We start from the raw sequence: 13,554 nt of genomic DNA on the forward strand, positions 1-13,554 counted from the left end.
ACATTTTCTTTTCTTTCTCCTTTGCTAAATATTTGATGGATTCGTCCAACGCAGTATCAGGACTAACCAACCACTCAGGAGTCAAAAAAAAATCTGAAAACATTGAGATTATGTGTTTGGCATCTAGAGATGGGCTCCAAGTGACTTAAAAAGGAAAATGTTTGCACCAGTCTCTTTTTTTGTTTTATTTAAGGGTTAGAGTAAAAAGAGATACATTTTATAATTACTTGAGAAAAATGACTGCTAATAACTACTAAACTTCACAACAACACTCTGCTTTGAGTTGGTCTATCACCTGAAATCCTAACAGAATCCATTAAAGTTATTAGTGATGATGTGACAACATGTGAAAAAGCTCAAGGGTTATAGACACCTTTCCTCTAACCTTTGTCTGACTTTACAAGCAGCAATTATCTAAAAATCAAACCGCAGAGCAAATAATGGACAGAAGACCCATCCAAGAGCATCCATCCCTAAGGAGGTCAGAGGTCAGGGTCAGCTGAGGAGCAGTAAACCAGAACCTGGATCAAGTTCAGTGTCTTGCTCAAAGCTACTTCAGAGGAGAGCAGGGAGGCCTGCTGATCCACATGGCATTCATCCAAATCATCTGCTTGCGACTGAGCGTATATTTAACTGCTGGGTCCAACCCGCTGACCCTGATGTTGATTATACTGTCTCTGGCCACAAATAAAGGCTCGAGTTGCGTTACAGCCACGGTGCCAAAACAAACGCATTTGCTCAACGATGACAGATGGGACCTGACCAAATCCCTGTGAAAGGCGGGGGAAAACATGGCTCAAATGAATGTTGCAAGGCTGGCACAGGCTGCATGGGAAACAGCCTTTAGAATTATTAACCATGAGAAACGGCTCCGAAGCCCCGACCAAAGTCAATTTAGGACTTCTGACGGAGACATAATGTCAGCCTGTTAGCGGATCTTCAGAACAATATTCACAGCGACAGCCTGAGGAGAAAAACACCAGAGAACCGTCAGCTGATCGTCCCACGGCACATATGTGTGACTCGTCTGCATTCATATGCTCCTCCTGCTCCAAGGCATGCATCATTTACAGACCTGCATATATTTATATTTATATGTTCTGATAACACCTACACAGGTTCTGTATGCCAGCTGTTCACTTACATTTAACGCAACCGAGCACCGCATCACTACAGCAACGGGACATGTCAGAGTCAACCCGTTATGCAGCATTTAAAGGGGCAGTATTACGTATTTTTCAGGCACATAGCGCCATTTTGTAGCACAATAAAGTAACAGTTACCTTCAGTTGATATAAAAATTTACATATCAAATATGACGTAAAAGAAATTTTAATTCCAAATATAAAGCCTTGAAATTGGGCCTCTGTCTCTAAACTCTTGCTTTTTCTGAAACGTCCGCCTTCAGGACACCGTCACAACATCGTTCCTTTATTAACCCTTTAGTAATGTTTTTACAAATGTAGCACTGAGAAGTAACTTGTATAATGAGTTCCTCCACGTGTTTGTTAATTGCAGCTGGCTAGTCTGAAGGAGCCGAGTGGGGGAGTCATGGTTGAGGGCTGCTCTGTGAGGCGGAAGCTCGGAAACTGCAACCCCAAGGAGGTGTGCCACAAGGTGTTCGCTCAGCTCCCCTTTCCATGGAGATTGGTTGCCATAGAGATTAAACAATTTCTCAAACATGCAGGATGGAATCAAGGCAACACTCTAGGCATGTTTTTGATGACGGAATAACATAAGAATTTTCAATTTTACATAATACTGATTTGATTAGTGACGGTTTTATCAGCTCAAGATGAGTCAATGCTCATTTTGCGCATTATCCTATAAAAAGTAAACACACCATGTCAAGACATGCAGTACGTTATGAAATAAACATCATCCTTAAAGTCTACACGGCACATGAAGATGTTTGTTCCTCAAATCCAGAGCAATCATCAGAATTATTAGTGTTAAGTAAGCCACCCTTAGCAAGCTTACACTCAGTTTTACAAGTATATATACAGAATTAAGTCCAACAAACCGTTTTTATTTTAACAAGAGAGCTTTAGCCTGGTTTGTCCCATAACCGTTCTGATCTGTACTGACCACCAGTGCAGCAGAAGGAGCTGCCAGATCGCGTGACAGGAACTCACAGAACGACCTGTGAAAATAAGTCCAGAGGCAGAGACATTAAAGAAGCAGTGTGTGTGTGTGTGTGTGAGCTACTTTTGCTTCTGAAAAGTTGAAAACCTATTTGCTCCTTAGTGTTTCATCATTTGAGACGTGTAGTTTACACAGATTGTAGCTTGTGGCCAAGTAGTTTCAGCATTAGCAGAAACTGACAAGTCGTGTGTTGGGTTAGCGTGAAGTCGACTGGTTGTTTTATTTCTGAAAGTGTGGTGTGCAGATGTCCCAGTAATTAATGTGTGCATCCCTGCAGGAGTCCTCAACACCGTCCCTTATGTTTAGACGAGTCCCTGCTCCAGCACAGCTGATTGAAATGATTGTATAACGAACCCCAAGCACGCCATCAACTGGGGTTCATTACATTTGTCAAAACTGAAACTTTTCTGCTTGACGTTTTCCTATTAGTAAACCTTTGATTCAACATTTTTTTGAATTCCAGATTTTTCCAGGAAACTTTCCGGTGTTTAGTCCTTTATGTTCTTAATTAGATATGAAGCAAACAGTGAATTTAGGTAAAAATGTTTTTACAACAGGAAAGCCCAAGTATGAGACCTGACAGAAAGCAACACAAACAAACTACAAAGAAGGAAGGCAAGGAGGAGGAAAGAGAGAGGACATAATGGAGGAAAACGATGAGGCAAAGAAAGACAAAAAAGAAGAAATGTAGGACAGCAAAAGAAAGGAAGGAACAACCAAGATTGACAAGGAAGAGAGAACAATATTGTAAAGAAGACTCCAGGAAAGAAGGAGTAAAGGATGAAAGAATAGAAGAAAAAGAGGAGGAATAAAAGAAAGGAAGGACAAGGTGAAGTACACCAGGAAGGGAATCAAGAGTTAAAAATAAAGATATTTTTTCATACTCTTCCAGACATGGAAAATACAGATAGTTATTTCCATGCTTGTTCTTAGGCTTGAGTCATAAATTAATATTCCATAAATAAATTGGGATAATCTTGTAATCCCTTAATTTTCTGCTCCTCTTGTGTCAAAGAACCTAAAATCAGATTTGTCTGATATCGTCAACGATCATCGTAGTAACATTTTGAATTTAAACAAAAAAAAATAAAGATACTGTTTGCATCAGTATCTGGAAAGATGATTGGTATGGGCTAAAACTGGAACTGATGTCACGCCTGGCTCAGTACGAGGTCCGTCTAGTTCTGACCGTCTGTCAGGTGCTCAAGCCCTGTGACGTGTCGCACCAGGCAGATCTACTCCATGCAAATGGAAACATTTACAAACTTATTGTTAGTCAGCCTGCAGACCAAATTGTGTCCCAACTGGACCGTTCCTTCTGGATGCTTCACTCAGGCTCCATTTATTTTATGAAGGAATCTGCGTCCCATAGCAATCCACATAACCATTTTAATCAATCACTGTTAACTAACGTGGTGGGAGAGACGTTTCCTTAAATAAGCAACATTCCAGGTCCAAATGTGATGCATTTATCAGTTGAACTCCCACTTTTTAGTAATGTTTTCAGTACTGTTCTGCTAAAGATAAAAAATGCCACTACTTTCCTACTTTTCTGTCATCACAATGCAAAAACACAAACTTTTACCAAGTGGTTGTTGCCCAGCTTCTAATGTAAATATTTTAGTACGCTTTAAATAAGACAAAACTAACATAACTTTTCAGCCAGCTATTTTGATGAAAACGTGCTAGCTCTATTAGCAGATTATTTCACTTATCACAAGTGGAAAATGTCTTATTATAAATTAAATAATCTGCCAAGCCAACTACTACTCTTTCATCAATATTACGGAATTGCTGACTTAAAACGAGCTCCCGTATCTTGCTGATGAGTTACTTATAAGTTAGTTTTGTCTCATTTCAAGTGTACCGAGATATTTTCCCTGGAAATTAAACAAAAACTACTTGGTAAGATTTTGTGTATTTGCAATGCAAGCAGAGTTCAGTACTATACAGTCTGTGCTAACTCAGTTGTGTTACATAAAAATGGATATAAAAGTATGCTGCAGTTAGCTAAATGGTTAAATACACATCTAATGGAAAATGCTTGTCTGTTTGGACACATGGGATAATAGTTAAATGGACAAAATGTGGACATAATGAAGATAATGTGGAAAAGACATGAGGCAACATTTAGTTCGCCATCAACCTCACATGCACACAAAGGATTCATTGTGCGAAATGCAGACTTGCTTTGTGACTCCAGACCTTGTGAGATGATGTCAACAAAATGCTAAAATAATGCTTTTTCTTATCACGTATCTGTTATAGCACATCTGGGTAGGTTTGTTAGGAATAAATGAGTGGCCACCTAAAATAAGTTGTTGTTCAGGGTGGGCATCCTGAAAACATCTTTGAGACGGATGGAACATTCCTGGAACAGCAGGCCGAACAGGAGGGCAGGAAGGGCAAGACTGTGACACACACACGCGCGCACACACACGCACACACACACACACACACACACACACACACACACACACACACACACACACACACACACACACACACACACACACACACACACACACACACACACACACACACACACACAGCCAGCGTAAAAGCCTGTGAACTGCGGAAATGAGTGTGTCCTGTCAAATCCGGCAGACGGATTCAGGAGGTTCAGGGAGATCCGACTCGAAGACGTTCCCATTCGGGTCATTGGCTAAGCAACGGAAGTCTGCACTCCGTCTGCGGCATCCTGGAGACACGGTTCACCTTCAACCCCAGCGAAACACGTCTGTGTTTGTGCGTGCATGATTGATAGTGATGACGCCACAGGAGTACACACACATGCACGCCCACACACACACACGCAGGGTCAGATAACCCAGGGTCAGATGTGGTGTCAGGGAAGAAAAGCGTAGTGCGAAGCCAAAGTCTTTGACCTGAGACTATTGGGCCACTCAGCTGATTTCTGAATGCTTCTAGATTTACGACCACACAAACTCTCTGCCCTGGCTCTGATCAATCAATATGATAAGAAGCCAATAGGGAGGGAAATAACTAAGACTTCTAATATGTTTTTCCTCTCCCTGGTTTGTGATTTGATGTTTTTAATGTAAGGAAAATAAAGGATGTGATTAAGGTGAAGGAGTACTTGCATGGCTGTCGGAGGTCTGAATTGGGCTGAGAATGGGGGATCCTCCTGGGCTGCACAGCTCTGGGAAAGGGTTGGGGATGGCGGGCAGGGAGGCGGGACGCAGGTGCTGCTCTTCCTTTAGGCACCTGCAGAGGGAGACAAATACATTTATGTCGTTGCCCCAGAATGAACACATAACTACAAAAAATAAAAGCCTGAACACTGAATGCTCAACTAGAATGTGAGAACAGAAATTATCGGCACATTAAAAGTACAAAACACAAACCTCCGTGTATTTTAATGTGATGGAGAAAAAACAAACTAGGAAAGTAGGAAAAGTACCCCCAGTTTCAAATACAAATCTGAAAAATGTGGTGTGTAATTTCTGCTCACCCTTTTGTACATCAACATGCCTAAATAAGTTTCAGTACAACTAAAACCCACCAGAAGTCTCAAAATTAGCACAGAATTGACTCCATTTGTGTAGTTTAATATTAGCATAAATAGAGATATTTGGTGACGGATGTTTGTCAAAAAACATACAGCATCATGAGAAAGCTGCAGACCCGGTTAAGTCCACAAATTAAGCCTTTACGCAAGAAAAGCAAGCTCCTACTGAAAGAAACTACAAGAAGTCCACCTTGCATTTAGCCACAGGCCATGTAATGTAGAGGATACAGCAAACAGATGAAAAAAAGACTAAACTTTAGCAAACAAGCATGAAGCCAACACCACCTCAGCTCGAACACACCATCGTCACGGTGAAACACGGTGGTGGAGGCATCATGGAATGGGATGGTTTGATTTAACAAGGTCAAGGACGCTTGTAAGAAGTGATTAGAAGAAAAATACAAGATAAAAAAACACGGCTAGAGCGTGAAAAAGACTTGATTGAAGCAGAGTTTCATCTTGTAGGAGGACAGTGACCCAAAACACACAGCCAAAGCTACAAAGGAATAATAACAATAATAAGTACTAAATTCCACTTAAAATATGTTGAAAAAATTACATGGAAACTGGATGTTCACAGACACTTTCCATTCCTCCTGAATGAACTTAAGCAAACAAAGTCGCTGGATAAGCAAAGCTGGTAGATACAAAATACTTGCTGCTGGATTTGCAGATGCAAGCTAATAAATTTTAAAAACCATTTATAATTTTCTTCCAGCTCACAATTATGCACAACTTTGTGCTGCTCCATCACGTAAAAAGGCAATGAAATGCACTGAAGTTTGTGGTTATAAAGTGACAAAATGTAATGGGTAAAAAACTTACTGCATGTTCAGATTTCATAGAATTTCTGGTTTACATGTTTATTTTTTTTTATTTGACGTCAGGAAAGGAACAAAACTGAACTCTGTACCTGATTAAGCATAAAATAAATTCTGTGTATTTTTTTTCTGCAGTAAATCCCCTTCATCTAAATTTACAGCTGGATTTGACCTTTAATGTACCAATGTAGCTACGGAGAGGAAAGGAGATCATTTCTGGAAGCTGCCAGCTCTCCTCTAATTGTATGTAAAGTGGTCAGTTCCACACAGAGCCAGAGGCTTGGTGAGTTTACCTGACAGCCTGGATGTGCATGGGCTGAGAGTGCTTCAGTCCTTCCCTGGAGGGGGGCGAGGGCCGCAGGGGCGGGGTGTGGCGGCGGTGGACCTGGCCGTGTCCCAGATGGGCAGCGTGGTGGTGGTGATGCTGGTGGTGAGACGTGTGCATGTGACCGTTGTTTAGGAGGAGCGTCGTCTCTGCCTGCGTGGACAGCACGCTCTCCACAGAGGAGTTCATGTCATTCACCAGCTGCTCCAGGTCCACGTCGTCATCTGTGGAGGCAGTTGGGTTGTGGGAAGAGAGAGAGAAGAGCGCAAGAAAGAAGTGAGAGGCAGTACTCAACACAGTTGTACCCCTCCACTCTATCATATTCCTCATTAAGAGATTAACCAAGGTAACTTATAACAGGCCAAAAGGGTTCCTTACCTACCCACGGTAAAGATATATTTTAACAAAAATCACCCCATGTTTATCACAAGCAAAAGTTTTTCCAAGGGAAAAGGCAGAAGTGCACTTGAACTAGTATGAAACTGCAATGTTGCACCTTGTTACCCTGAGCGATGGCTATTTTATAATTACTGGTCAGCTCAACTTATGGTGGCCAATAATAAACATGAACGATCCAAAAATAATACACCCTAGCCATGGTTTTTGCCATGTTTACCAATTGAACTTTCTGGTTCATGTAGTAGAAATATAGGTTATCTAACATTGTGTTGTCTAGCATTACATCTTCTTCTTCCACCATTTTTTTAAAGTGCATTTTTGTAATGCTGTGTGTTTTCCTCAGATTTTTGTGTCGTCTTCTTTTGTGGTTCTTATTGCAGCGCCGCCACAGGCGAGGAGGTGAACAGGTTTTTCAAAGGGTTTTGATCATGTAACGCGGTGTGAACCGCACAAACTAATAATGTAACAAATGTTGCAATTTTGGTCCCCAATCCAACCAAGTCTCAGGTGTAAAAACACCCAAAGTTGGATTTTACACCTACCTGGATTACCTAAAAGGTTTGTCGAGTTCACTTCATCGTTATGAAGTAAGACATTTAAAAAGACTGATATATCTAACAAAGTGTGGTGGTTCTAACCAGAAGCCACAGTGCAAACCAAGCCGGTATGAAATGTGAAGGATCATCACTGAACCGTTTTTAATTAGCTAAAGTCCTCCAGGGATTTGAGAGGCCAAGTGTCAATGAATCTCAGAGTTGAGCAACGTGCAGATTATCAGCTGCTCTAAAACAATCAGTGAATTCCTCATGTCAGGAGATTTCTCTAAGATTTAAAGAAAGGCTTAGAGAGAGAGAAAAAGTGTAAAAGCAGGATAGAAAACAGTTCCCCTCATTGAAAAGAAAAAAACTTCACATTAAACCCTCTTTAAAAGTCCACAACTTCCCTCTCAAGAGTGTTTCTGCATGTGTTTGTGTATATGTATGCGTCTAAAGCCCTTCAGTCTTAAGTGAGTCCCACCCCAACACCGCTCGGAGGATTCCAAACATTCCTGGAGGAAGAAATTACTGAGCTCTGGGAGCGTTAACTAGTCCGCTCATTGCACACGGTGGCTTAAATGGTCAGGATGAAGCAGAGCAGCAAAACACCACACACACATGGACACTTCAAAACAAGGATGGGACACCACGTGCAATGTGCGGCGCACACCAACACGTGCTTTGGATTATACAAGTTTCTTTTTTTTTTTAAAGAAAACACTGTGCTGTGCTTTAGACACATGGCGAACACAAAGAGCAGAAGGGAATCTGCTGTTCCAAAAAAAACAGGAGTTGCCGCTCATGTTTGGATCACAAAGAGGCATGGCCCAACAGTCCAGCACACAAAAAAAGCACAGTCTGGGACACAGGGTCAAGTGATGTTCAGGTTCATGAGTGGGGCAGGAGATGGGTGTGTGAGGGGCCAGAAGACAAGGGGGGCTAAAACCGGAGAGCAGAAAACGACCAACGCGCTTCTTATGTAAAGCTCACTCAAGCTTTACCATTTGAGTTTAGATTAGATCGATTTTTCCACATCAACTGTTGCCATTTTATTGCTTTTTATAATCAGAAGTTATGCAATGATTACAAAAAGCTATCCCTTTTAATCAAAAGTTTGAAACCAAAACGCAAATCTTTCTAGTCCCAAAAGTAATGTCAGCAGCATGGCTCTGGGAAAGCAAGTGTTGCGTTAAATAAATCTACAGCACCAATGACGTAAAGCCGCCATCACATGGTTTCTTATGATGTCACATATGTCAGGGCAGCCAACTGTGGTTTCTCTGTTTGGGTTTCCAGTTCCCAGTGAGAAAACAATAAAAACGTCTTTTGAAGTTAGAATTCTGACTGGGAAATTTGGAGTTGGCCGATCAGCTAGGGGTTTTTAAAACGATCAACATGGCTGCCATGCATACAAAAAGTAGTGAAAGTTACCAATACCAAGTACTTCAATCAATATTTAGATCTGCTTCAAACATGGAGCTATGAAATATTTATCTATGCATGAGTTCCTTTTGTTTTTGATCAAATTAAATGGGTAAAATGTACTGCTAGCTGCTTGTTCGATACAGATGGCAGCACCAAATCAAATACCAAATCCCAATATTTCCCAACTTGCAGCTAGCGTGTGCTCAACTTGGGTGTGATGCAACTCCTGGCTCTGACTGAAATGCAGCAAAAAACACAGTTTAAATACCACAGATGTAGTGAAAAATTTGGCTGGAGGTTTTTTTATCTTCAATTTACCATTTCTGAAATAAAGCGCATTGTGTCAATCAAGTGGAACTAAACGGATAGTTATTGTCTATGATGGGCTGCACAGTGGCGCAGTTGGTAGAGCTGTTGCCTTGCAGCAAGAAGGTTCTGGGTTCGATTCCCGGCCCCTGTCTTTCTGCATAGAGTTTGCATGTGCATGCGTGGGTTTCCTCCCACAGTCCAAAAACATGACTGTCAGGTTAATTGGCCTCTCCAAATTGCCCCTAGGTGTGAGTGTGTATGTGTGCACGTGGTTGTTTGTCCTGTGTGTCTCTGTGTTGCCCTGCGACAGACTGGCGACCTGTCCAGGGTGAACCCCGCCTCTCGCCCAGAACGTTAGCTGGAGATAGGCATCAGCACCTCCCGACCCCACTAAGGGACAAGGGCGTAAAGAAAATGGATGGATGAAATGCATAAAAGTGTGACAAGATATAAATAAAGGGATTTTAAATATCATGCTTTGTAGCCACTAATGGGATGAATATTCAGTCCATCCATCAAAAACTTTAATTGGCACCAACATATTCGATGGATTCAATATTATGGAGTAAGTTCCAAGAATAAAAACACTCAAGTCAGCTGCAGAGGAAAAACATCTGGATTGTAAATGCCTGTCTTAGCTATCAACCTGCAGCAATGAGCCACGATTAGGGTAATTTTAGTCCATGGAAAATACTGGAAGATTTTTATCAACCGGGGCCTTTTTGGAGCAGCAAGCGTTCACTCCTGTCCAGGATCGCTTTTGCTGGACTTAATTGAAAAATAAGCAGCTGCCGCTGGCGAGCTGAGATTTTCGTGGGCATGTTTTAAAAGTGTAATTCATCTGCGTCTTGGCAAAACATGGGAACAAACCCTTAAATCAATATTTTATGTCCGCTAATATGGAGATCCCACACCACGCACAAGCCTCCAGGTTTCAAGGGTTTTAAACTGTCTTTTCACTTTTGCAATGGCGCTTTATCATTTAGCCTACCAGAGTCTTAAATAATAATAATAAAAAAAGCAGACTTGTGTAGCTTTAGGAGGATAATGATGGTTTCATTGGCATTCCTCTCCCTCCTCCTGCGGCTGGCTTGGCCAACTCCACTGTTGGCTTTGCACAGGGGGCCCAGAGGACATATAGAAATATTCTCCTTCTTGTCCATTTACTTTGACCTGGAATGTGAAGGACTTGCTGCAGCTGTCTGGTTAGCATCTGACAACAAAACATGCCATGCAAAAGTGGATGGTCCATTCCTCTAGGATCTCAAAATACACTAACCCGAACCCACAAAAACCAGCAATTATTGATCCCCAACCACCGTCTAGAGGGCAGCAAGGAAAGCTGGAGCGTTTTCATTATGAAGCATAAGGATAGTAGTTAGAATTTCCGTGAATCTTATTTGTTTTGCTTACTTAAAATACTTAACTCATCTATTAACAAAACACATCTGTAGCGTTTGTGTTGCAGGTGGTGCATTTTGGCTTCGCTGCCAATAAAGCATGTTGTCAGGTTATCAGGAAGACAGATGGGGCTATTATAAACGAAGGGCACGCAACCTGAGCCGATCTAAATATAAACCAATCCATTAGTGAGGCTGATGTAAAGTGTCTGAGTTGTGCAAAGCCAAAACGTAACTTCATCCGAGTGACTTTGACTCGAGCCTTTTCACTCAAGCCCGTTCAGTAATGTGCAAAACTTTATTGAGGAGACTTCCACTTGTTTTCAATCATTCATGGCTGCTGTGCAGTGTTTAAGTCCACAAGATACAGTTTTTAAATAGAAAACAAAGTTTTTTTTTGTCCAAATAAAGATATCTTTTTTTTTTCTATTTTAGACAGGTTTTAACCCTTACAGATACGTAGTTAACATGCTTTTAGAGTGGATAAATCAGGGTTTGAACAGGAAGATGTACATCAATAAGTAACATTTGATGATCAATTTATGAAGCTACTCTAATTCTCATAGGTACCAGCAATGCAAGATCTTTCTGATCTATCTGTTCCTTAACTTTTTTAGTTTGATACTGTTGACCCTCTATGTGCACACACAGACTATATTTGAAGAAATATATGTTATCCAGAGACGTATTTAACACTACATGAAGAGTAGTGTTGAAAATGTTTAATTCATAAACATGTTTATGTGCGAAAGCGTTACCTGGCACCATGGGAGTTCGATTTTAACTGAGCTCTCCAGTCCCTGCTCAATTCCCAGCCATCTTTGGGATGTTTTGTTGAACTGGCGAAGGAACAAATTGACTTCAGGGCATAAGAGAAGTCAAATACACAACAGTAAAGTAGCTCAGTTTAATCTGAGATAGGATCGAGGTCGTTTAAGTATGAAACATCAAGTCCCTTTCCTATTGCACTTGTTCCAAATTCATGAAACCCTGTTTTAAATGGACTGCTTTCTCAAATCCAGTACAGTATCTGCTCTGATTCTAGTACTGTGTGAATAGTCAACGTCCTCTCAAAGCAGAAAGGCCCAAAAATTTTTATACTTTATGTAATTTTAATTATAAGTGACTAAAACCTGTAATAGCAGATCAGAGTTTTACAAAAAACAGAGACAAGAAATTGTCTGAGGAAGTCTGATGGGTGCTCTATACTGTAAACCTAAAACAAGGACAGATGCCATCAGCTGTAACTTACTGGGATTAAAAAGACATAATTTTACCTCAGGTCCAAGATGTAAAAAAAAATCAAAGATTAAAATATTGCTGCCTCAAAGAATAAAAATCATATTGCAGATATTTAAGCATTAAGATTAGAAATGTAATGCTCCGATATGCTTTGTTTTTTTCACAATATTTAAGTTTTCTTGAACAAGCAAGGAGCTAAATAAATATGAATCATCTCATGTGTCTGCCTGTTGGAGTAAGGATCTGCTTTACCTTCCTTAATCCTCTCCCCTGCCAAACAAGCCTAAACCTGCATTGCCATGACTTAATTTTATTAGACTGATTTATGTAGTTTGCATTATCACGATTCCTCATAATTATGATTTACGATGAGGTTGTGTGTGTAAGAGGAGGCGTTGTGAGAGAAAGGGGTGTAAACGTCTCCATATGGTGAGCAGAGCATGAACTGATGAAGGGAGACAGTTTCCTAGATGGTGTAAAAGTTGGGCAATTAGAGAGAGGGACTTCTAGGAAGTCAGAGAGCGTTAAGTAGGCCATCATCTGTTCGGCTCCATGAAGACAGCAATCAAAAGAGGAGATGATGTGTGAAAAATGGGCAGAACAAAAGCTGTAGGACAATGGAGCAACGTGACAGAGGAATATTTTGCCTTTCAAACTTCTTTACTGCATGGCTCAATAAAAATAAATAATACTAAAAGAAAGATTTATAATCATGTTTTCTGCAAAACAGTAACTATTTATTGGGTTGCCTTTGTGCATCTGCATCTGTGTGAGTGAGTCATCCTCTCTTCGGTTTTAAATTAGCTTCAGAACGCTAAACCATTGGAGAAATAGTTTCCACAACAGAAATTTTAATATGAGGATATTTTCCAGCCCTTATCAATGCAGTACACTTACCTCACACTAAACACATATGTGGGAAATTAGAACCATTTGTTTTGTATTGTGACCACAAAAGCTGGAACGTAACTTTTCCTAATAAATCTGCCTGTTGGCATACTTTATATGTAACTGTACAGTATTTTACCCAATCTAGTTAGATTTAAGTGTTTATTATTGAACTGGTAATCCATGTTGTGCTAAAATAGCACTAAAATGGGCAGGTTTATCAGAAAGTTAGCTCTCTTACACAAAGAAAAATGTATGCATTTCATTTCAAAGTAAGCAAAAAAACTGATTTGTATGCTATGTATGCACCATGTGGTCACACTGTTGCATATTTGTTTAGTGCCAACCTAATGACTTTGTGACCATTGTGCATGAAGAGGGGCATAAACCTTATTGTACTTTGAAAGTGACAGAAGTAACTTTCTTAAATATTCTCCTCTTGATGCATGAAATCAGCTCCTAAGTCAGCTACATTTGAAACAGATCATCTTATTTACTAAATCTAAGTAAATATTAAACATTCTCAACAGTG

General features: G+C 40.5%; 1 protein-coding gene across 5 annotated transcripts in view; it reads right to left on the bottom strand.

Annotated features, from left to right (window-relative positions):
* Nucleotides 1-13,554, bottom strand: part of LOC103472075 (growth factor receptor-bound protein 10-like) — a 58,082-nt gene that overhangs the window by 31,346 nt on the left and 13,182 nt on the right. For all 5 annotated transcript variants that reach the window (XM_008421453.2, XM_008421452.3, XM_081612278.1 and 2 more), the window contains 2 exons: nucleotides 6,792-7,047; nucleotides 5,250-5,373 (listed from right to left, as the gene is read on the bottom strand). In XM_008421453.2, coding sequence (XP_008419675.1) covers nucleotides 5,250-5,373; nucleotides 6,792-7,047 — 380 coding nt within the window. The remainder of the gene's footprint in view (nucleotides 1-5,249; nucleotides 5,374-6,791; nucleotides 7,048-13,554) is intronic.

This window comes from Poecilia reticulata, chromosome 11, assembly GCF_904066995.2.
Source record: "Poecilia reticulata chromosome 11, P_reticulata-male-v2, whole genome shotgun sequence".
Classification (NCBI taxonomy): domain Eukaryota; kingdom Metazoa; phylum Chordata; class Actinopteri; order Cyprinodontiformes; family Poeciliidae; genus Poecilia; species Poecilia reticulata.